Source organism: Fringilla coelebs (genome assembly GCF_963513975.1).
Source record: "Fringilla coelebs genome assembly, chromosome: 13".
Taxonomy (NCBI): domain Eukaryota; kingdom Metazoa; phylum Chordata; class Aves; order Passeriformes; family Fringillidae; genus Fringilla; species Fringilla coelebs.
Genome location: NC_140039.1, coordinates 3,729,172 through 3,753,063, shown reverse-complemented (window position 1 = coordinate 3,753,063; position 23,892 = coordinate 3,729,172). Strand labels below are relative to the sequence as shown.

General features: G+C 43.4%; 2 protein-coding genes across 2 annotated transcripts in view; one reads left to right on the top strand and one right to left on the bottom strand.

Moving 5' to 3' along the window:
• Positions 1-23,892, top strand: part of SYN2 (synapsin II) — a gene marked incomplete at both ends in the record, with an annotated part of 180,097 nt that overhangs the window by 76,349 nt on the left and 79,856 nt on the right. The window contains one exon of the mRNA XM_084214216.1: positions 17,877-17,966. Coding sequence (XP_084070342.1) covers positions 17,877-17,966 — 90 coding nt within the window. The remainder of the gene's footprint in view (positions 1-17,876; positions 17,967-23,892) is intronic.
• Positions 21,791-23,892, bottom strand: part of TIMP4 (TIMP metallopeptidase inhibitor 4) — a 31,625-nt gene continuing 29,523 nt past the window's right edge. Inside the window, exon 5 of the mRNA XM_084214217.1 lies at positions 21,791-23,646. Coding sequence (XP_084070343.1) covers positions 23,449-23,646 — 198 coding nt within the window. The 3' untranslated portion in view covers positions 21,791-23,448. The remainder of the gene's footprint in view (positions 23,647-23,892) is intronic.

Genomic DNA, 23,892 nt, shown 5'->3' with positions numbered 1-23,892 from the left:
CCCACTGCTAACACGCTTCCTCAAGTGAGGAAAGAGTGTTTATTCACAATTTGTCTGGGAAATGCAAGCTGAGAATATTTCTCATATTTGTGGTTTTGAACATAATTTGAACAGGCTCTAGCCAGTGTTTTCCTCATTCCTGTGAAATTTTTGGGGCTATGCTATAGCAAGGCCATCTGAAGGGACTGGTTTCCTCCTTTGAAAGCCCTTTTCATAACCCTGTGCCTCTGCGGTGGGGTTGGTCCTTTCAGTTACTCCCGGAGCACTGAGGCACCCTGGAGAGCCCCTGATCTTTGCCAGGTTCAGTGGACAAGCCAATGCTGTTTTTCTTGACAAGTTCTGTAGAAAGGGAGGTGGAATTTGGTGATCCTTTTGGTTCCTGAAGAATTAAACATTAGCAGCAACGAGGTAAAATATGCTGCTGTAAAAAGTGCTGATCCACGGTGCAGTCCCTGCTCCTACAATTCCATTGTCCAACAGCTAAAACAACTTTAAAAAAAATCCCACTTCTCATAAATAGCCAAAACTTCATTTTTCCCTCTGGTATCTGGGTAAGAAAAGAACAGTTGTCAATATTTTTCACACTGCAGGGAAGTTTTACAACAATACTTTTTATTGCCTCGAAGATGTTAATTTTTTAATACTTACTATGAAAACCCCTCCAAACAATTGTCAGCAGTTTTTAACATACACCTCTTGCTGCTCATTTTATTATCCTTTTATGCTGCAGTAAACTGCTGCAGGGGAGGGAATAAATAATTGATAGAGCATTTACAACTTCTCAGTGCACACTGTACATTGCTGAATTCATTATTTTAGTGCAGCACACTTTCCAGCTGTGTGGCATTTCCCAGGGCTTTGGTTCACTGGGTGCAATAAAGCTGGGTGGGGAGGCAAAGCCAGTAGCATTTATATGCAATAAAAAGTGAGGAATAATTCCTCCTTACACACTGCCATATCTGTGTTTTTATCACTTTATCACTGCCCTTCAGGTGGGTCCTAGTGAGGAGCGTGAGCTTTTAGTGTGAGCACAGAAATAATTTCTGTACAAACAGCAGGAGCTTTGTTTGGCTTTTTAATTTGAGTATCCTGCCTTGTGCTGGTGGTGGTGCTGGGAGATGTAGAGACCTCTGTGTCTATCCCAGAGTAGCACAAAATCCTCATCAGATGTGGGAGAGGACAACAGTGGAAGAACTCATGGCCCATGGGGGGATTTTGGGATGTCCTGTGCAGGGTCAGGAGTTGGACTTCAGTGCCCTTTGTGGATCTCTTCCAACTCAGGGTATTCCTGGCCATTCCAGAACAGATACCCTGAGGGGTAAAATCCCTTAACTCAGCCAGCTTCATGGATGCTCAGATGTTGCAGCAGAATCCAGGCACTGCTGGTTTTACCAATATCACCATCTGCCTCGTTTGGCTGGACCAGTCTGGTGTGTGCCCCCTGCCTGGGTGAAATCCCTGCTGAAAACTCTGCTGGATGCCTGGGAGTGCAATCCTCAATCTGCTGCTGCTTGCTACAACTGAGGGTAAAAACCACTGTGCCTCTCCATGGCCATGGACAAGTTTGGATTTGGCATCAATTAACCCCCTCTTCAGAGCATGGCAGGGAACTCTTCCTGCACAATCCCTTTGGCAACACCAGTGCCCTGATATTTCCGTGGAAGCTCTCTCCACAAACATTTCAAGTGCAAAAGCCCCGTGGAAAAAGGGGAAGCAGAACGCTACAAAAAGCCATAAGTAATAATCTTTATTAATTCATGAGAAATAGATTGACTTTCCTGTGGGTAAAGTGTGGAGCAGCAGAAGGGAATTACAGCTTTGATAACAGCAGGGGGGAAAAAGGGGGTGTGCAATGGAATGGGCCCTAAAAGGATGGGAGATTATTGAGTTAGCTGTGGGAAATGAGCCTTCCTTGGATCAGAGCAGGAGTGGGAGTAGTGTAGATCTGTAGGAGGGGAAGTCAGGGAGGTGAGACTGGTCATAAAAGGGCTCTCAGATAAAATGAGAGTTAGAACTCGATGTACAAGGTCTTTGGGCTTTAAGTTATTGCTCTTCACCGTGTCAGGTGTTTGGTGTTTCAGGAGCACTCAGCTCCAGATGTAGAACAGCTTTTCAGCTCTGAGGGCAGATTCACACTCTGTGCCACAAACTGCCCTTAATTCTGCAGGAAAGCTCCTTTTGTACTCTGGCTTTCTGTGCACTTGCTGTGAACAAACTTGTGTTTGATCTGAGGTGCCTTACTGAAAGGTGGGGTGTGGTGGGAGGATGGCCAGGAATGTCCTGAGAGCAGGAATTAAAGCTTGTATTCCCAGTGTCAGGGCAGGCACAGCTCCTCCAAATGCACAGCAGGAGCTCAGAGCACTGCACAGCCCTGTGAGGAGCTGGGCTGTGAGCAGCCAGGTGGAAGGAAAGGTTGGAATGAGTGTGTGGGGTGGGATGTTTGTGCTCTGAAACGTGTCCAGAGCGTGGGGTTGTTACAGCACTCGGGTTATTTCACTTCTGTGACAACACTTAGCACTTAGCTCATGGAAAATTCATGGCCCTGCCTCGAGATGGATTTCAGTTCAATGTTAGTAAGGATGTCAGAAAGCTGGGGGGAAAGCGTGGCTTTTATAAATAAAGGCTGAGTTCTTTATTGCTGAGCTCATGCAGAACTGTGGAGGAACAGTTTTAAGGTTCGTGCTCTCCTTGAAGAATTATTATTAAACCATTTGAAAGTTTCAATGCAGGGTCATGTGGCAAAGGTATTGTCTTGGGCATGAAATAACCCCATCAAACAAGACCAGAGTTTTACTGGTTCAATTTACAGCTACACTGAGTTAAGGTGAGGCAAAAACATCCACTGTCCTTGCAGGATTCCCAATTCTCCTCACAGCTTTACTCATGTCTAATGGTGTGCAGATCCTGCTGTAAAGCATTAATGAAAAGTTAATCCAAAGGTAATATTTGATATCATGTAAATTATCTGTTTTCCTTTAGAAAATGTCATTTTAGGAGGCTTCCCTTAACTGAGGCTTGGGAGTTTTATGCAAACTTTCTCATTGTACATGATGTCATTGTCCCTGGGGGGATTTGAGATTTAAGTCCCACGTGGATGTGGAACTTAAGGACGAGGGTGAGTGGTGGACTTAGAAGTTCATGGTCAGTTCCTGGTCTGGGTGATCCCAGAGGGCTTTTCCAACCCAAATGAGTCTGTGGCTCTATGGAGCTGTGTGAAGAGTAATGGTGGAGGCCAGAAGGAACTGCAAAATGTGGGGATGATATCAGAGCTTGCAGCATTAGGTAAAATCCCATTATTTAGACTAGAGAAATAATATTAAAAAAAAACCCCACAAAAACAACAAAACAACATGTATTAAAAAACACAAAGTGTGATTTGCCAGTGTCCTGTGTTGAATTAAAAAAAATAAATTAATTCTTCTTGAATGCATCCATTTTAATCATTCTGGTAATGATTGATGTGAACCTTGCATGCTGCAGGGTTTCCTCCAATTGAGCCCTGCTGGATTTTAGCTTTGGTTGCAAATATTGATGGTGGGGGTGCAGTAATTTTGGAGCACCCCAGTTTATTCCCTGCCCACCCCACTGTGTCCTGCAGCTTGCTGAGGAGTGGAGTCAGGCAGGGGGGTGGAGTTGAGTGACACCAAACAGGCAAACTCTGATTTAATTGTCAGGGGCTGCAAGGTTCAATGTCCAAGGCTGCTGCAGATAGAATAAAGGGTTGGGTTTTATTTCAGCTCAGCCTGGCTGTGATGTGATAATTCCAGGCATTACAGGGGCTGGCCTGGTGCTTCCAGCTTCTTTCTGACAGGGCTAAACCTTCCAGAGCCCCCAGAGCTGCTGCACTTGTGCCCAGCAGCTGTGCATGGCTGAAGAGGAAGAAAACCCTCCCAAAATCAGCCCAGCTCCACGAGGGCAGCTCTGGTTCCTTTGGTGCAGAGGAAAAGCATCCCAGCCCCTGCAGCTGGCTGCACATCTGTTCTGCTGGGAGGCTGCAGGGGGGCTCTGGGGGCTGCAGGGAGCTGCTGCTGCCCCAGTGATTAAATAAATAGGGCAGGAGATCTTTCTCCTTTGTAATGCCTTTATTGAAAGTGATCAGCTCAGGTGGGGAGAACAGGCAGGTCGTGCTCATGCTGCTGCTGCTCCCAGCAGTGGTGCTGAGCAAAAGGATCAGTGCAGCTTTGTCCACTAGTCCATGGGCAGAGCTGGGGGTTCCATCCTCAGGAAAGCACCAGGAATTGCCAAATTTCCAGTTTGACATTTGAGTTCCTCTGTCCAGCCAACATCTTTTAGCTTTTGGTGAGGGGGAAAAAAAAATGGTCTCAGCGCCTCTGCAGGCTCTGGATTCTGTTCCTCACATCCAGACATCACTTTGGTCTCTTAATTCTGGGTTGGCTCATTGTTTTATTTGCTAAGTTGGGTGGGGGTCTTCCCCCATTGCATGCTGGCTCTGAGGTCATTTCCATGTCCCCTCCAATGTCCCCTCCTTTCCAAGAAGAGCCATCCACCTGGCCCAGGCAAGGTAGTGCTGACAAAAAGGGGAATTCTCAACAACAGAGAGTTAAGGACTGACTCTTACCAGGTGATTACAACATGCAGCTAACAAAGAACTCTCCTCTGCCAGAACTGGCTCAGCTTGTAATTCTGCAACCTTTAAAAAATTGGGTGACCTTTTTTTACTCCTAACAAATGACACTCTGCTGAAGGAGGGGGCACAAGGCTCACTTGTGAGCACTGTCACCCTGCCTGGCTGCTGCCAGGGTGGTGGGAGGCTCTGGATTTAGGGAAGAGGGAGTGGGGGGAGACCCAGAGGGATTTGGGAAGCCCAGGAGAGCTGAGCTTGGGCAGAGCTGTCCCTGCCTGGCTCAGCTGGTGCTGAGCAGCTTGGCCCCATCAAAGTGCTCTGCTGGCACTCTGCTCCAGCACTGCAGGGATGTGAGAGCAGAGGAAGCAGCCAGGAAGGGTTTTCTGGGCCAGAGCTGGCAGAGAGGAAGGCAGAGATACCTGGGAGTGTGTGAAGAGAGCTGGGAGGTCCTGGTGATCTTCACACAGAGCTCCAGATGGGAACCCATTTGTGCTGAAGCATCTTCAGATGTCCCACTCTGCCCCACTGTAAGAATTGATTGTTACCAGGGCTTTTAAATGTTAGAGAAGTGCCACAGAACACTCAGTTAGGCCAAAATTTCTCTCCTTGCTCAGCCCCAGCCCTTGGGAGGGGAGGCTGGGTATGGCTTTTTTCCTCAGCCCTGGTAGTATTGGAAATCTCACAGTTGTTGTTTGTTTCTTTTTCCTTCAGCTTGGGAGCAGACAGCCAAACACTTCTCTGCAAGTTTGTTGATGTTTTCCTTGGTTTGCTCTTCTTGCCAAGCTTACACAACTCTGACTTCATGGGCTGTGTTCTGCTTTGCATTTCTTTTGCAGATGCTTTTCTGCTTATCTGTCTTCACCTTCCTGCTCCAACTGGACATTTAACTTCTCTAGTTTTACCTTGCTTTCTTGGAAGGTCTGTTTTAACTGCCCTTTCTTGCTGTTTGATGCTTTCTAGTGCTCTTCCCCACCTTGTTGCTGCTCCAAGTTGCTCTCTTGCTCTTTTTCCACTCCCAGTTACACTTTAAAAATCTTGAGCAACAGATTGGAGCACTGGCAGGACATTTGTCAGGACTCTGCAGGGAGGAGCAGAAAAAAAGAGATGAGCTCTGTTCCTTCCAGCTTCCTGTTGACACAAATTATTGAAGCTATGCTAATGGGAGACACAACCAGGCAGAGGAGATTCAATTTTGTGTCAAAGCATCTTCTGGAGAGCAAACCACAAACAAAATGAATGAGGGCAAGGAGAGAGGCATTTTGAAAATCTATTTGCTGTAAATCTGGGAGATTTTCAGTGCTGTTCCACGTTGGGTTTAAAGAAAGAAATTCTAAATGTTTGTTTCACTGAAAGAAAATCCTGCGCTTGTTAGCAAAAGTCAGATTTGTACAATAATGCTGAGCAATGGGCTAGAATTTGGCTGGTTCTTGCTCTCCTTTATATGCCAGAGGGGATTTTCTGAAAGGTCAAGGCTGGAAAATGCTGCCCTGCAATGTGGATGCAGCTCAGAGAGGGAAGACACTCAGGGAATTTGATGTGTGCCATCATGGTGCCTGTTCAGAGCACTGAGATGTACTTCACTCAGTTTTGTGTGTTCCCCTGGATCAAACCTGGGGCCAGCACTGACCTTTCTAGTTCCACTCTGGCAAGGTTGATCTCCCTGGCAGGTGAAGGCAGGGCAGCCAGAGGGCTGCAGGGACCTGATCCTGCCCTTTCCCTGCAGGAGCTGCTGAATTCCCTCTCCCTGCAGCCCCTGTGATGACATCTGGCAGGGTCTGTATCAAATTCCATGTGCCCAACAGCAAATATTTGCCCCAGTGGCCAGTTCTGTGGCCTTTATCCATAGGAATTTTGGATTTACAGAAGAATATTGGATTTACAGATTTCAAGTGCAGAGGCCTGTGCATCTCCAGGTGCTTTTCCTCCGAGCAGAACTTTCTTAAGAACAAAAAACCTGCTTAAAAAACCCAAATAAAACCTGTTTTAATTGTCTGTCAGCCAGTGAAGATTTTGGCCTCCTTGCCCAGTCTGCCACTTAGAGCAAAACATGTTGATGGATTTGTCATGCAAGAGCTGAAAGTAAATTCACAAAACTGTGTCAGAGGGAAGGTGAAAACTTTGGGAGTTTTTTGAACAAAAGACAATTTAAGACCAGGTTTGAACATTGAACTGGAGCAAAATTCATAAATGCAATTATAAGTTTAAATGCATAACTAGAAATCTAAATACATTAAACCTTGCTCTTTGCACCTCTTTATAGAGCTGGTTTAGTTTAATCTAGTCTTGGAATAGGGAGGGAATATTCCAGCCTTCCTTGCTGATTTTGCTTTCCTAAAATAAATAAGGCCACTTGAAATTCCTGTTTAAAAAAAAAATAAATAAAATAAAAAAGCAGAGATCCTTAAATAAGAAATAAATCTCAGTGTGGTGATGATTTTTCTGTTCCATACAGCCAGTAATTCTCTCAGCTCTGTATTCATCAATCATTACATGCACTCTCAAGTGCTTTATATATAAACTGAGTATGGGAGCATTTTGCTTTGACCAGCATTTACTGCCATCAGGATAATTAAAAGCAAAACTGGAATTTTGGACTACAATTCTGAATTCTGGAGTAGGTTGTTGCCACTCTGACCTGTTCTCCTCCGCACTAAAAAGCAGCAGTAGGAACTCCTGACATCCATTACAGACTTTGATTGCATTGGACATTTCTAGGGGCAGGAAATTCAAATGGACTTTTAAACTGTTTCTTACCTTCTAGTGAGAGAAACTATTTAAAGTTAATATTCAAAAACAGGACTGTAAAGCTGGGCTTCAAGTCCTTTGTATTATCTGCTGGTTCTGCTACAGTACAGACTCAGAATTTCTTTTTGTGCTTGGTTAAGGCAAATACCCACACCTGAGGGCCAGATTATGGAAATTGGGTTTGATTTCTTGTGCAATCTTATTATGTAATTACAAAGGAAACCTGTGTGTTATATATCCTATTGAATTATCTTAGAAAATCATTTTTTCAGTTAAAATCTAGGTTATATCTGCTCCTTCAATGTGTGACTCTGAGCTGAGGAGACTCAGGGGGGTGACACTTCCCTTCCTGCACAGGAATGTGTCACCCATCCAGGAAAATCCCTCCTGGGCAATCCCCACCCCATCCTCTCCCTCCCCTCCAGGGCAGTTCTCCCCCATCATCTGCACAGCTCCCACCAGCACTGCCATTCCCCTCTGGCATTCCTGGATTTTCCACTTCCATCCTCAGCTCCAGCCCCCTCTGAGATGGATGCAAAGTGTCCTGGTTTCTTTTTGGGCTGTGTGAGCACCACCCCTGCTCTCTGAGGTGTTTTTAGTGGGTGGCTCAGTTTAAAATGCTGTGAAATCCCTGTTTGGGTAACAGCCACCCCAAGGAGTCCTCTGGCTTTCCCTGCTGGGCCCAGCAGAAGTTGGCTGGTGGTGTCTGAGGAGTGGCTTTGCACCCTGGAAATCCACCCTGGAAATCCACCATAGAAACCCAACATGGAAATCCACACTCAAAACCCACCCTGGAAACCCACTCTGAAACCTACCCTAGAAATCCACCCTGGAAACGTACTCTGGGAACCCACCCTGGAAATCCAACCTGGAAATCCACACTGGAAATCCAACCTGGAAATCTCCAACATGGAAATGCACTATGGAATTCCAACATGGAAACCCACCCAGAAATCTCCACCCTGGAAATCTCCACCCTGGAATTCCAACATAAAAATCCACCCTGGAAATCTCCACCCTGGAAATCTCCAGCCTGGAAACCCACTCTGGAAACCCACCCTGGAAATCTCCACCCTGGAATTCCAACATGGAAATCCACCCTGGAAATCTCCACCCTGGAAACCCACCCTAGAAATCCACCCTGGAAACTTACTCTGGGAACCCAGCCTGGAAATCCAACCTGGAAATTTCCACCATGGAAAACCACCCTGGAAATCTCTACCCTGGAAATCCATCATGGAAACCCACCATGCAAATCCACTATGGAATTCCAACTTGGAAATCTCCACCCTGGAAATCTCCACCCTGGAAATTCACCATGGAAACCCGTCATGGAAACCCACCATGGAAATCCAACGTGGAAAACCACCATCGAAATCTCCACCCTGGAAATACACCCGGAAACCCACTCTGGGAACCCACCATGGAAATCCACCATGAAAACCCACCCTGGAAACCTACCCTGGAAATCTCCACCCTGGAATTCCAACATGGAAATCCACCCTGGAAATCTCCACCCTGGAAACCCACTCTGGGAACCCACGCTGGAAATCCAACCAGGAAATTTCCACCATGGAAAACCACCATGCAAATCCACTATGGAATTCCAACATGGAAATCTCCAGCCTGGAAATCTCCAGCCTGGAAATCTCCAGCCTGGAAATTCACTCTGGAAACCCACCATGGAAATCCAATGTGGAAAACCACCATGGAAATCTCCAACATGGAAAACCACCCTGGAAATCCACACTGGAAATCCACCATGTAAATCCACCCTGGAAATCTCCACCCTAGAAATCCACCCTCAAAACCACCCTGGAAACCCATTCTGAAAACCCACCATGGAAATCCACCATGGAAATCCACCATGGAAATCCACCATGAAAACCCAATCTGGAAATGCACCCTGGCAGCCCACCCCTGATTCCTCCCTCTACAAGTTTCACTGAACTCAGTATTTTTATGGAAACCTCCCATCTGAACTGCCCCACAAACAAGAAAATCTCTTTCTGTTGCAGTGAGCCCCAAACCCTTCTGGGCAGCGCTTAAGCTTACGGCCATCAAAATAAACAACAGCACAAACGTTTCCCTGGTCAGAACACTGAACTCCCTGTTCCCACAGCAGTGGAATAAAGTATTTTTTTATTCAGTGTTTTCTCACTGCTGGAAGAGCACCCAGGAAGGAGTACCCAGAGCCTCCCACTTCCACAAACTTTTTCCTTCTCCAAATGTTCATTCCAAATAAAGGGCTCCAGAAGGCCTCTCAGTCTAGACCTCATGGGATTAACCTATTGCTAATTCTTGTACACCAGGCATGTCTTGATCTCTGTTCTGCCCCTTTATGCTCGTAGGCTGTTTTCCCTCATTTTAATCCACATGTCTTCCTTAAATCTCGCTTTCCTCACTGTTTACACATTTTGTCAGTGCCTCTTCCACCAGCCAAGGTGTCTCTCCTTGCCAGATGCCTTCTTGCCCAACCCTGCAAGCCAGAAGATGTTTTTATGTGTCTGACTGTGACCATTTTCTGGTTCTTTGGGGATTTTTTTTAATCCTGTTTTCCCAACTGTTGTAGAAAACTTTTTTATTTTTCTCTCATGGATGCACTCTGCTAATTTGCAAGCCAGTTCATGCAGCTCTTCCAAGGGCATGAGGTTTTTATTTAAGAATTTTTTTTTTTCATCTTGTGGAAGCTCTTAATGGTTTGCATCTCATCAGCTGTAATTCTAATGTGAAAATATTCCAGCAGTTAATGACAGGGTGATTAGCAGTGGGAGAGCTGTGCCTCTCGGGTTGCAGTTCTCATGCTGCAGGGGAGGTGCTGGAGCCCAAAAAATGCCCTTGGAAATTCTGGACAGCTGGAACAGACAGCCCAAATCCCTCTGGGAAGGGCCAGGGGCTGAGCAGCTCCATCTCAGGAGGTGCTGCAAGAACCCCAGAGGGCCAGGAGGGAGCAGGAAGGGAAGGAGGTGAGGGAATCTCAGCTGCAGCCCAAGGCAAGGGGGAGATGCTGCTGCTGCTGCTCCTGGGCAGGGCACCCAGGAGGGGAAGGTGCACCAGGGGCAGAGCTCACCCCAGAGGGGCACAGATCACCCTGGGGTGATCCCCTTGGGGGTTCTTGTGGTTGCACAGCCTCAGGAACACCTCCCCTGCAGCACAAAACTCACCCCGCAGCATCCTTGCGTTCCCAGTCCTGCTGTGCTGGCTTTGGCTTTGGGTGCTGCTGGAAAACCACTGGGATTTTGGGACACGAGACAGATGATGGACTTTGGACCTTGCTAGCATAAGAGATTTGGTAACAGGATGCCTTGGCAAGAGCAAGCAGAACTTTGAGGAGTAAATCAAGATTGCATGAGGATTCAATCAGAGGGGCTCGCTGACATGTTTTCTGAAAAATCCTTTTGCTGGGATTTTTCTCCTGAGAAGCCTCAGAAAAGAAATGTAAACAATAATGATCTGATGGCTGTAGGATGTAGTCTAGAGATGGTTCACCAACAGGTGCATCTTTGATTGGTCTCATGTGAATTGTTTTTACTTGATAACCAATCACAGCCAGCTGTGTCGAGCTCTCTGAGTTTGTCACAGCTTTTTAATTATTTTTCTTACCTTTCTGATGTTTCTTTTTTCTAGTATAGTTTTAGTATATCATTTTCTTTTAATATAATATCATAAAATAATAAATCAGCCTTCTGAAACATAGAGTCAAGATTCTCATCTCTCACCTCATCCTGGGGACTCTCAAACACCACCACAAGAGGGGTTTACCAGGAAAAACAAAATTACATCAGCCTTCTGCAAGCAAGAGATGTTTAAATGCATAAATTTGTTTATGTGATGATTAACCCAATCAGTGCAGTAAAATGTTACTAGTCTTCCCAGAACAAGTTTATAAGCAGTTGTACCCCACAAGAAATTGGGATTTTTTGGCCATCCCACCAAATCCCCATCTCTCTCTCTCCATCCCTGATGAAAACCACTGGAGGAGCACCAAGTTCTGTTCCAGTGCCCACCTCCCCTGCCCTCTGCTCTGTGCCCAACCTGATTTGTGGGAGCTGTTCCACCCTTCAGTGGCAGTGCCAAGGTCTGGGTGGGCTTTGGGTGGTGTTGGCTGGGGGCTGTGTACAAATTGCAAACAGCACAGGACTCCTAGGAACGTGTTTTGAGTTGTTTTATTTTTTAGCAATAGTTTCATGACATGGTTATGATAATGGGAAGATGCCAGCAGCTCACATTTTAGGCAGAAGACTAAGAACTTAATGTTACAACTTATAAGTTTTTTGATTAATTACACGAAGCAACAGCATATTGACAGTAGTTCTAGTTAATGATATAATTAAATAAGCATGCATAATTTTGGTTAAAACAATGTTTTCTTATTTTGAATACAATATTTGCTTGTAAGCCTTAAAACACAATGTACAGAGCTGTGTGTCAGCTGCAGGCAGGGTCTGCTCCCCACCTTTCTCCTGTGAGGTGTCAAACCTGTGTGAACTCAGCCCTCTGGAAAGGCATTCAGGGCTTGCTCAAGTGTAAGAGAAGAAATGTTCACCAATCTCAACAAAGAGGCACATGGAGGGCACAAAAAAGGTAACACAGACGTTTCCCAGGCCATGATAATATTTAAAATACTGTAATTTAATATTAAAATGCAGTAGAGACGCTCTGTTTAAAATGCAGATGTAGTGAAAAATTTTGGCCAAAGTCGATTGAACGTGTGTCAAATGTAACCTTCCAGCCCTTTCCACACAACTGCTCTATTCCTCCTCCCCCTGAAGGCTCTCAAATGTTTGTGCCTCAGTTTCTTGGCCTCCAAGGACCCCTTTTTGTGCTCCATCTCTCACAAGAAAACTCAGCCTCTATGGAGTGACAGCCACATTTCTGAGCCTCGGCCTGAAAATGGATGTTTTGGCCTGGAAAGGGACATTTCCCCCTGGAAAGGGACATTTCCCCCTGGAAAGGGACATTTCAGCCTGGAAAGGGACATTTCCCCCTGGAAAGGGACATTTCCCCCTGGAAAGGGACATTTCAGCCTGGAAAGGGACATTCAGCCTGGAAAGGGACATTTCAGCCTGGAAAGGGACATTTCAGCCTGAAAAGGGACTTCAGGTCATTCTTCCTGGTGCCATGTGAAGAGATGAAGATTTCAATGTGCCATTTTCTTGGTTAAATCCCTACAATTGTAACATAACCAGCCCACAATGCAAACCAAGCCTGCAGACTCTGACATTACAACAAATGCTACAAAACCCAAGCATTTTCCTTTTAAAATAATAATCTGCAAACTTTAAGCCCATGTACCTGAGGAGATCCCTTTTTGACTGAAAATAAGACCCAAAATTGAAAAATGAGAAGTAAATTCAGCTTGCTAAACTGAGAACTTTTTTCCACTTTATTGTTTTTTTCTTAAGATGTAAAAATGACTTCTGCTGAAATATTAGACTCTGGTCATTGAAGATCTTTTAGATGATTATGGGTTTTGATATCCATATAAAATATTTCAGTGGCTCTGTTAATATTTTCTATTTCATAAACATCCCATGCCTGTAAACATTTGACATTGGATTAGATAATTCAGTAATTTATCATCTAAAAAGATGATGCTCCTGTCCAAGACTGATGTTCAGCTGCTGAAAAGGAAAATATAAAAATATGTAATCCAAATCCCACTTAAAAATGGATAGAAGGTCATTAAAACAAATGAAATTCTTCTTTATAAATAGCCCAGCAGCAATCAGGGAAAATAAAAAAGATTTATGGCAATTTATGGATGTAGAATGCTGAAATTTGGTGTGAATTGGGGCTGAATGGATCAGGTTGCATTTTGGGGGGGAAATGTTTGACAGGAGATTCCCAGATTTGAAGACATGGAGGTGAAGCAGCATCTCAGCAGGGGAAAGGAGAAATCATCCCCCAGCTGTGGCACGTGGAGAGACTTCTCTCTTTTGCCTCAAAAACTCAAACCTGCTTTTCCTACCTGAATTACTGGATTAGAGGACACTTTGGAGTGATACATGTCTGTTTTCTGTGGTTGATAATATATTATTATTTTAAGTAAACAAGCTTTTGCCAGCAATTAATCTCAATTACAGCTTTCTTACCTCTTGCATGAATGACACCTACAACCCCTACCAAAAAAATGCCATTTTCTTAGTGTCTTTCTCTCCCTTACAGCGAAAATGGAAAAGAAAATAGGGAAAGAACAACAGGAAACACAATCACATGATTTTATTTTTTCTTTGGAGGTTTTTACTTAAAGATAGGTAAATAGATTTATTTTAACCTTGGCAAAAATCATGCATTTAATGGTCAGTGTGGAATTTGGAATTTGGCTCTTGCATCAGAACTGGAATATTCAGTAGGCTGTCAGGAATTCTCCTCACAAACCACCTTATTTTGGTAGCTGTGAGAATATTTCCTTTCCTTGAGGCCTGGTTTGCACAGCCCACAGCCCAACTCCAATTCCTTGGGCTTTTGGTGAAGACTTCTCATCATTAAGGCATTTTCCACTGGCCTTCCAAATTTAAAGATGTATTTCACCAAACCTAAGTAAACACCACTAAATTAAATGAGTCCTCTCAGCCAGCTGGGAATGCAAGCAAAACTTTCATGAGTGGTGTTTTTTTTCCCTCTTTAAACAGTTTTTTGCTCTCCCTGCCCCCCAGCCTCTCTCAGAGTAGGTATTTTATCTGCTTTATGGACAGAGTTCTATTGTTCTGCGCTTTTTGTGCTGTTTGCAAGCAGCAAATCCCCCATTCAGTGCTGTGCTGGGTTGTTTATGTCCCGTGCTGGCACAGGGACAGCTGAACACATCACAGGCTTGGGAGCCCTGGAGCTGCTCTGCCCTGGGGCTGCCAGAGCCTCCTGCAACCCTCAGCCCGGGCTCAGGAGGGATTTCCTTCCCCAAAAGCCATTTTTATTCAATAAAGAGCTCTATAGGTTTGCATGGGAATGTTCTGTGTGAAGCTGCTGCAGCGCAGGGTACAGTGGGCAGGGTGTGTCATGGGGGCTTTGAAAGAATATTATATCAGAATATTTGATGGAAAACAGGAGCAGGAATGGAATAACAGGGAGCAGTTTAAATCATCCCCATCTTTGGTGGTGGGGCAAGAATATTCTGATATAACACGTGTTTTTATATCAGAATATTCTATAGAAAACATAAACAGGAATGGCATAAGAGGGAGCAGTTTAAATCATCCTCATCTTTGGTGGTGGGGCAAGAATATTCTGATATAACACATGGTTTTATATGAGAATATTCTATAAAAAACATTAATAGGAATGGCATAACAGGGAGCAGTTTAAATCACTCCCATCCAAGGATGGCCATGTGTTATATCAGAATATTTTATCAAAACCATCAATAGGAATGGCATAAGAGGGAGCAGTTTAAATCATCCCCATCTTTGGTGGTGGGACAAGAATGGCATGTTTTATATCAGAATATTCTGTAAAAAACATGAGTAGGAATGGCATAACACAGAGTAGTTTAAATCATCCTCATCTTTGGTGGTGGGGCAAGAATATTCTGATATAACACGTGTTTTTATATCAGAATATTCTATAGAAAACATAAACAGGAATGGCATAAGAGGGAGCAGTTTAAATCATCCTCATCTTTGGTGGTGGGGCAAGAATATTCTGATATAACACATGGTTTTATATGAGAATATTCTATAAAAAACATTAATAGGAATGGCATAACAGGGAGCAGTTTAAATCACTCCCATCCAAGGATGGCCATGTGTTATATCAGAATATTTTATCAAAACCATCAATAGGAATGGCATAAGAGGGAGCAGTTTAAATCATCCCCATCTTTGGTGGTGGGACAAGAATGGCATGTTTTATATCAGAATATTCTGTAAAAAACATGAGTAGGAATGGCATAACACAGAGTAGTTTAAATCATCCTCATCTTTGGTGGTGGGACAAGAATATTCTGATATAACACGTGTTTTTATATCAGAATATTCTATAGAAAACATAAACAGGAATGGCATAAGAGGGAGCACCTTAAATCAGCCCCATTTTTGGTGGTGGGACAAGAATATTCTGATATAACACATGGTTTATATCAGAATATTCTATAAAAAACATTAATAGGATTGGCATAACAGGGAGCAGTTTAAATCATGAGCAGTTTAAATCAAGAATGGCCACGTGTTATATGAGAATATTTGATAGAAAATATGAGTAGGAATGGCATAACAGGGAGCAGTTTAAATCATCCCCATCTTTGGTGGTGGGGCAAGAGTATTCTGATATAACACGTGGTTTTATATCAGAATATTCTATAAAAACATTAATAGGATTGGCATAACAGGGAGCAGTTTAAATCACCCCCATATTTGGTGGTCGGGCAAGAATGGCATGTTTTATATCAGAATATTCTGTAAAAAACATGAGTAGGAATGGCATAACATGGAGCAGTTTAAATCACTCCCATCTTTGGTGGTGGGACAAGAGTATTCTGATATAACACATGGTTTTATATCAGAATATTTGATAGAAAACATGACTAGGAATGGCATAACAGGGGGCAGTTTAAATCACTCCCATCCAAGGATGGCCATGTGTTTTATCAGAATATTTTATCAAAACCATCAATAGGAATGGCATAAGAGGGAGCAGTTTAAATCATCCCCATCTTTGGTGGTGGGGCAAGAATATTCTGATATAACACATGGCTTTATATCAGAATATTCTATAAAAAGCATTAATAGGATTGGCATAACAGGGAGCAGTTTAAATCATGAGCAGTTTAAATCAAGAATGGCCATGTTTTATATCAAAATATTCTATAGAGAACATGAATAGGAATGGCATAACAGGGAGCACTTTAAATCAGCCCCATCTTTGGTGGTGGGACAAGAATATTCTGATACAACACATGGTTTTATATCAGAACATTCTGTAAAAAACTTGAATAGGATTGGAATAACAGGGAGTAGTTTAAATCATCCCCATCTTTGGTGGTGTGGCAAGAATGACCACATGTTATATCAAAATATTTGATAGAAAACATGAGTAGGAATGGCATAACAGGGAGCAGTTTAAACCATCCTCATCTTTGGTGGTGGGGCAAGAATATTCTGATATAAGTAATGGTTGTATATCAGAATATTCTGTAAAAAACATGAGTAGGAATGGCATAACAGGGAGCAGTTTAAATCATCCCCATCTTTGGTGGTGGGGCAAGAGTATTCCAAGGATGGCCACATGTTTTATCAGAATATTCTATAGAAAACATGAACAGGAATGGCAAAGAGGGAGCAGTTTAAATCAGCCCCATCTTTGGTGGTGGGGCAAGAGTATTCTGATATAACACGTGGTTTTATATCAGAACATTCTGTAAAAAACATGAGTAGGAATGGCATAACAGGGAACAGTTTAAATCACCCCATCCAAGGATGGCCACGTAGGAATGGCTCGTGGCTGCAGCCTGGGAGATGAAACTTCTCCAGTTTGTTCCTCACCTGCCCTGTTAGCACGGCACAGTTACTTTTATCTCTTTGCCAACACTGCCAAATCAATGTCAGGGAGGTGCCAGCCACTAAATGAATGGTAAATGTGCCTGGGCTTTAGGTTTAAGAGGACAGAAAAGGCAAAATTGTAATGATTTTATCATCACAGAATCACCTTCAAACATACAGACAATGGGATAGCTGGAATCTTGTATTCCCATGTATTTCAGTTCCTGTACCTGCGAGGGTTTCACTTTTCAAGGTGTTTTTCTGTGTTGGTCTGTGCATGAAGTCCCAGCTTGGGTGGATTAAAGAGGTGTGTGAGGAGGAGAGAGGATGCTCCCCTGGATCTGCTGAGTTCTCAAACACCCAAGACCGTCAGAACCCAGGACATCCCTTTGGGAGTCTGGAGTTGCCGGGACCCCTGCCAGGGGGCTCAGAGGCCCTGGCACACAGCTCAGAACACCAGGGGGTTCCATTATGAACCCTGGAGCAAATTGCCAGCTTTGCATGAAGATCTAAAAGCCACAGCAATTTAAATAGTGTCATAATTAAGTTATCATAAAATGGAGGTTTTGGGATTTTTAGTATAAGGGTTATGGGGACAAGATGGAGGGACTTGGGTGTGTCTGGCCTTTCTTCTTCTTTTTCTCTGCCTCCATCTTCAGTGGTGATGTTGGCACTTTTAGATTGGTTTAGAGCAGAAGCTCACTGTCTAACATAGGTGATAGGTATTGGAAAATAACTGTAAACACGATTTACGTAGTTTTTGGTATATAAAGATAACACCGCCCCGGGGGCAGGCAGAGTGCCTGGGACTGTCTTGCTGAGTGGACCTCAGCAGGACAGGAGAAAAAATCTTATAGATAAGATTTAATAAACAACTCCAAGACCAAAAACTAAAGAGCTTCAACTCATCCTTTGAAAGTGTGGGCTGAAACAGAGACTTAGAACACATCTCAGGGTCACAAAGCTCGGCGACATCCGAGACAAGACAAGAACAAAATGTCCTGAGAAGGGGCTCATGTGGGCACGGTGTGGTTCCTCTCCTGAGCTCTGTTTTGCTCTGCTTTGTTTTGCAGTTTGCCCAGCTGGTGTCTGTCTACAAATCCTTGGGCCCAGAGAAGTTCCCTCTGATCGAGCAGACGTTCTACCCGAACCACAAGGAGATGGTAGGTGCAAGCAGCAGTGCCAAACCCGCTCCCTGTGCCTCCAAAACAGGGGCTGGGGGACACAACCCCCTTCTCCCATTTCCTGCATGTTCCTAAAGCCTTTTTGGCAGCTTTGGGATGGGGGTGGGACAGGGTGAGCGCTTGAAATCGCTGTGATGGTGAGCTGGAGGGTGCTCCCATGGCACATGGTCACTGTTCTCAGGGAGAGTAAAAATGCTCACAGACACTGAACGGCTCTGAAAGTGCAGGAGTCACTTCCATGGCTGGTTTTCCTCCCAGTTTTCCTTCCTGGTGCACTCACAGTGGGTGCTGTCTTTGGAGGTGATGCACTGGGCGCTGCAGGGCTTTGAACTCAGCCAAAGGCAGGCTGGTTGTGATTTGTGATCTGCAGGGACCTGGGCTAACACTGATTCCCAGTGCTCCACAGCTGAAAATAACACAGCTGAGCCTGACAGAGTCCAAGGAGCGCTGGGTGGTGGTTTGAGGGTGTGGGTCAGTTTTAGACAGCAGTGAGGAGCAGGGAGTGGGGCACAGTGACCCTTAAGGCATCCTTCAAACTTGAGATTGGCTGTAATTGTATTGAAAAAATGCAGGACTTTGGGGTGCATTGCTAAACTGCAGTCCATAGAAACAATGAACATTTCATTTTGGGGCAAGAACAAATATTTCAGACTTAAAAGTTTACATGGCATATTTTTCTGAGTGTAGCAACCCTGTGAGTCGTTTTCCCTGTCTTCATTCCTCTACATTGCTCATTAAAGCCAGAACTTATAAGTAATTTCTCTCTTTTTTGAACTTTTAAATGTTGTTCTCCGCAGCCAAGCAATTTTTTTTTTACACATTTCTATGGTAATGAATGTTAATGTAGAGAAAATGAATCCATTTGGGTATTGCATTGCCACTGAGAAGTGCTGCAAGAGCTGCCACTGATGACACTCATTTGTTTGGTTTTATTCCTCCCAGAGAAAGCATCTGGGACTTTGTGGCTTGGGAAATAATCAGGCAATGTGGTACAAGACAACATTTTGTTTGAATTTCTGGAGTGGGTTGTAAGATGATCTGGTAGTCAGAGTCTTCTGATGCTGCACTGAAACCATATCATGTTATTTTGTTTTGGGTTCTCATCACTTTATCAACAGCTGGAATCACTGGCGTTTGTTGACGCAGAATTTGGCAATTGCAGTTTTCAGTTTTTTTTCTTGGTATTCCTCCTGCTTTTTTTTTCCTTCCCTTTTTGTTCTCCAAATGGGAACGTGGAGCTGTCCCCCCCTCCAGTGCAAACCAGCTCAGAGGGGAAGTGGGGAGGGAGAAAAAGCCCCAAATCTCTGGGAGCTGAGGGTCAGCTGAGCGTGCCAGAGGTGCTCCTTCCATCCTCTGCTGATTTGTGCTGAGGCTTCAGGCAATGCAAGGTAAATAAACAGAGATTCCATTCTTTTGTGTGGAAACAGAGCTGCTTTAATGAAACACTTTTTGAAACAGAAACATTCATCCCAGACTGATCACAAAAATCGCTGTGAGGCTTTTGAACTCATTGCTGGTTGAGTCATACCTGCAGCCTTTCCCTCAGTAATTAGTTCCCTTTATTTCACTGCATTCCCACCTCTTCTGTTCTTTGCAAAAACAACATGGATTTCCAACCTAATTGCTGAGCAATTTAATTAAAACTTATCTGGAACGTTGAGGACACACCAGCAATATTCCAGGTGGTGATTTTTTTTTTCCCCTGTTCATCTATACTGTCTCCCTTCTCTCTCCTTTTCCTTACTTTCACCAAAAGTCATGTGAGCCATTTTCAAATTAAATTAAAATGCTCTGCCAGGCTGTGTTTCTGCTCAACCCTCTCATGCAACACAAACACAGCTACAAGAAGTAAAAAGAAAAGGTTGTGAAAAGAATCTGCTGTTGATAAGGTATCAATGCCACTACAGTAAAAATCCTGATATTAAAATAACATATTCAGAATGCCACGTTGTAGTCAAGCCTTTTGAGAATCTTCCTCGGGGAAAAGAAAATCTCATTCTGAGCTGGGTTTTGTAAAGTTTTCCTTGCCACATTTATTGATATGAGGGAAAAACCCAAAATCTTGGTACCATCCATTGTGGGGAGTTTGGGCAGATTTCTGCTCAGCCAGAAATCAAAGCAGACAGACCTTCATTGTGAAACAACTCATGAGGGATATTTGATAGCAGGAAAAGTAGGAAATTTTTAAAATTTAATTGTGGCATGCAATTTGTGTTATGGTCTGTCCATAAATATCAGAGAAAGAATTTCTTTGTGCGAGGTGCCCAGAGAAGGCAATCTGGACTGGGTGAGGTGAGGTTCAGGTCTAATTATTGTAAAACTGAAACAGGAGCAGAGCTCTGGGGAGCTGCAAAGCAGAAAATACCTGTTTGCTGTTATCCAAAAGGCACCATCCCACCAAAATGGATTTGGAGCCAAATGCCACAGGACTGGTATTGAATATTAACCACTGAATATTAACCACTGAATATTAACCTCTGAATATCAACTACTGAATATTAACCACTGAATATCAACCACTGAATATCAACCACTGAATATCAACCTTTGTGGTTATTGAGTTCTGTGGGCTTCTCTAGGTATTGGTTTGATCTGACATGAGGAAATAAAGCCTGCCTTTCAATCTTTCTGGAAATTAATAATATAAATGCACAGCACTGTCAGTAGATAGCTCTGCCAATAATGTCACTGCAGTATCAATTCTTTTTCAGGAGAAACGTAGCTTTTTATTCTTTTTGTTTTGTTTATGTAAGTCTGTTAGTGTTGGGAAATTTTTGGTTTGTCTTGAGTAAAGCAGAAAACAAGCTGGGCTTTACTTTTGGCAGCACATAGATGTGGTTTTAATTTAGGGTTGTAAATTAAAAGAGCCAGACTGATTTACAGTGAATAAAAAGTGAAATATTGGCTTTTATGTGTTAAGGGACACGTATTCCTCAAAGGATAACAACACGTTTTCCTGTTGGCCTTGCACCATTTGCATTTCACTGGAAATGTGTAAACTTAGTCCCAGAAAAAGTAAATCTATTTTAGAAGAGCATTTCCAAACCTGTCCTTTAGATAGTAAAATCTGTCAGAAAAGGCAACTACTGGAGATTCCCATCCTGCCTGAGGGCTCTGCCCCTTTTTTCTGGGGCACAAATAGTCTGGACTCATTTACACTTCCCAAAGTTTCACCACTGTGAATTGAATAACTTTTATCAACTTAAATACGCGCGTGAAGGGTTAGTTACTAACTCCAGTCATCCATTCAGGAAAGTTATGAGACTAAAAAAGTTACAGGCAAAATGTGCTGTAACCCTTCTCTAGTTTGAGTTCACAAGTAGCCAAATTCACTGACAGGGTATGGTGGGTGCTCATGAATGGAAAACAATTAAATCCCATTAAACAGGGTCAAACACCTGAGAGCTTCCAGAAATCATTGCAGTGGGAGTTATGCAATATTTATTGCATGCATTTTCAGGTGAGCCTCTAAAGTTTTATCAGTGCTGGGGTACAAGTACTGGTCATGTATTTAGGGAGGTTTTAAGGGCTGCAGCTGCCCTGAGGATGGAGATGGTTTCTGTAGTTCTGAGCAGTTTTAGCCTGTCATCATTTGGGCTTGGAATTTGTTCCATGGAAAGCTGAAATCCATGGATTAATGCTTTAACCCATGGATTAAAAATCTGGCTTTTCCTTCAGCAAAGTGTGGTTAGTCCATAGGAATGCTGACTTGGGAAGGGGGCTTTGATTATCAAGGCTGTTTCTTAATTTAGTTATCAATGGAAGTTACAACTCTGTGGATAAAGGAAGCTGTGACATAAGGAAAGTACAAAATGTGGAGCACAGATTGTTTTAATCACAGAAGTGTCCAACTCGATTCAACACATAAGGAAATATTTGTGAAATTTTTTTTAATAGCACATTGTTATAATATTTTACATATACACTGTACAATAATTCTTTCATATCCAAGACTTTCATACAGAAAAAAAAAAAAAAATAGTTCTATAAAACATTCCGTAATTCACCGGAAAGATTTGGAATAAAACACGGGGAGCTCTTGACCTGCAGGTGATCAAAACAGGGGCAAAATTCTGGCAAAATGTGTTCTTGAACATTGACATTGGCAAAATTCTGGCAAAATTTGTTCTGGAAAATTGACATTGGCAAAATTCTGGCAAAACTTGTTCTTGAACATTGATATTGGCAAAATTCTGGCAAAATTTGTTCTGGAAAGTTGACATTGGCAAAATTCTGGCAAAATTTGTTCTTGTACATTGATATTGGCAAAATTCTGGCAAAATTTGTTCTTGAACATTCATATTGGCAAAATTCTGGCAAAATTTGTTGTTGTACATTGATATTGGCAAAATTCTGGCAAAATTTGTTCTTGAACATTGATATTGGCAAAATTCTGGCAAAATTTGTTATTGAACATTGATATTGGCAAAATTCTGGCAAAATTTGTTGTTGTACATTGATATTGGCAAAATTCTGGCAAAATTAGCTCCTGAACATTGACATTGGCAAAATTCTGACAAAATTTATTCTTGAACATTGAAATTGGCAAAATTCTGGCAAAATTTGTTCTGGAACATTGATATTGGCAAAATTCTGGCAAAATGTCTTCTTGTATATTGATATTGGCAAAATTCTGGCAAAATTTGTTCTTGAACATTCATATTGGCAAAATTTGTTCTTGAACATTGATATTGGCAAAATTCTAGCAAAATTTGTTCTTGTACATTGATATTGGCAAAATTTTGGCAAAATTTGTTCTCGAACATTGACATTGGCAAAATTTGCTCTTGAACATTGACATTGGCAAAATTCTGGCAAAATTTGTTCTTGAACATTGAAATTGGCAAAATTCTGGCAAAATTCTGGCAAAATTCTGGCAAAATTTGCTCTTGAACATTCATATTGGCAAAATTCTGGCAAAATTTGTTCTGGAACATTGATATTGGCAAAATTCTGGCAAAATTTGTTCTTGTATATTGATATTGGCAAAATTCTGGCAAAATTTGTTCTTGAATATGGAAACTGGCAAAATTCTGGCAAAATTTGTTCTGGAACATTGACATTGGCAAAATTCTGGCAAAATTTGTTCTTGTACATTGATATTGGCAAAATTCTGGCAAAATTTATTCCTGAACATTGAAATTGGCAAAATTCTGGCACAATTTGCTCTGGAACATTGACATTGGCAAAATTTGCTCTCGTACATCGACATCGGCAAAATTCTGGCAAAATTTGTTCTCGTACATTCATATTGGCAAGAAGGGGACGTGTTGTGCCTTGGAGGACGTTGCCAGCCCTCTGTGCAAAGCATAACAGAGCAGAGCAGGTGCCTGCAGGAGGTTTGTCCCTGCTCCTGCAGCGGTGCCAGCCCCACGCGCCCGGTGGGGACGCGGCGCTGGTTTCGAGGCCGGGCGGGATGGAAGGAGCCTCCCAGGGTGGTGCTTTGGGGATCACTGGGCTCTCAGGGCTCGCTGATGTCCATGAACTCCTTCTCAGGGGGCGGTCCCCCCCGGTACCAGCTGCAGGTGCCGTCGCTGCGGCGGATGCAGGCGTAGTGGCGCGCCTGGTGGCCCTGCAGCCGCCGCTCCAGCAGCCAGTCCGTCCACAGGCACTCGTTGGGCGCCGTGATGGAGCAGGGCACCGAGTAGCACGTGGTGATCTGGGGAGACACCTGCCCTTCAGCACCCTGCAGCCTCCCTGGGGCTGGGGGTGCTCCCAAAATTGGGGTTTAACGGGGCTTGTTTGTGTCTGTCTGCTCTGCACTCGCCTTGCAGCCTCGCTCGCACTGGGGGTGTTCCCAAAATTGGGATTTAATGGGGTTTGTTTAGAGTTATCTGCTCACACTCACCCTGCAGCCTCCCTTGGACTGGGGGTGTTCCCAAAAATGGGAATTAACCGGGCTTAT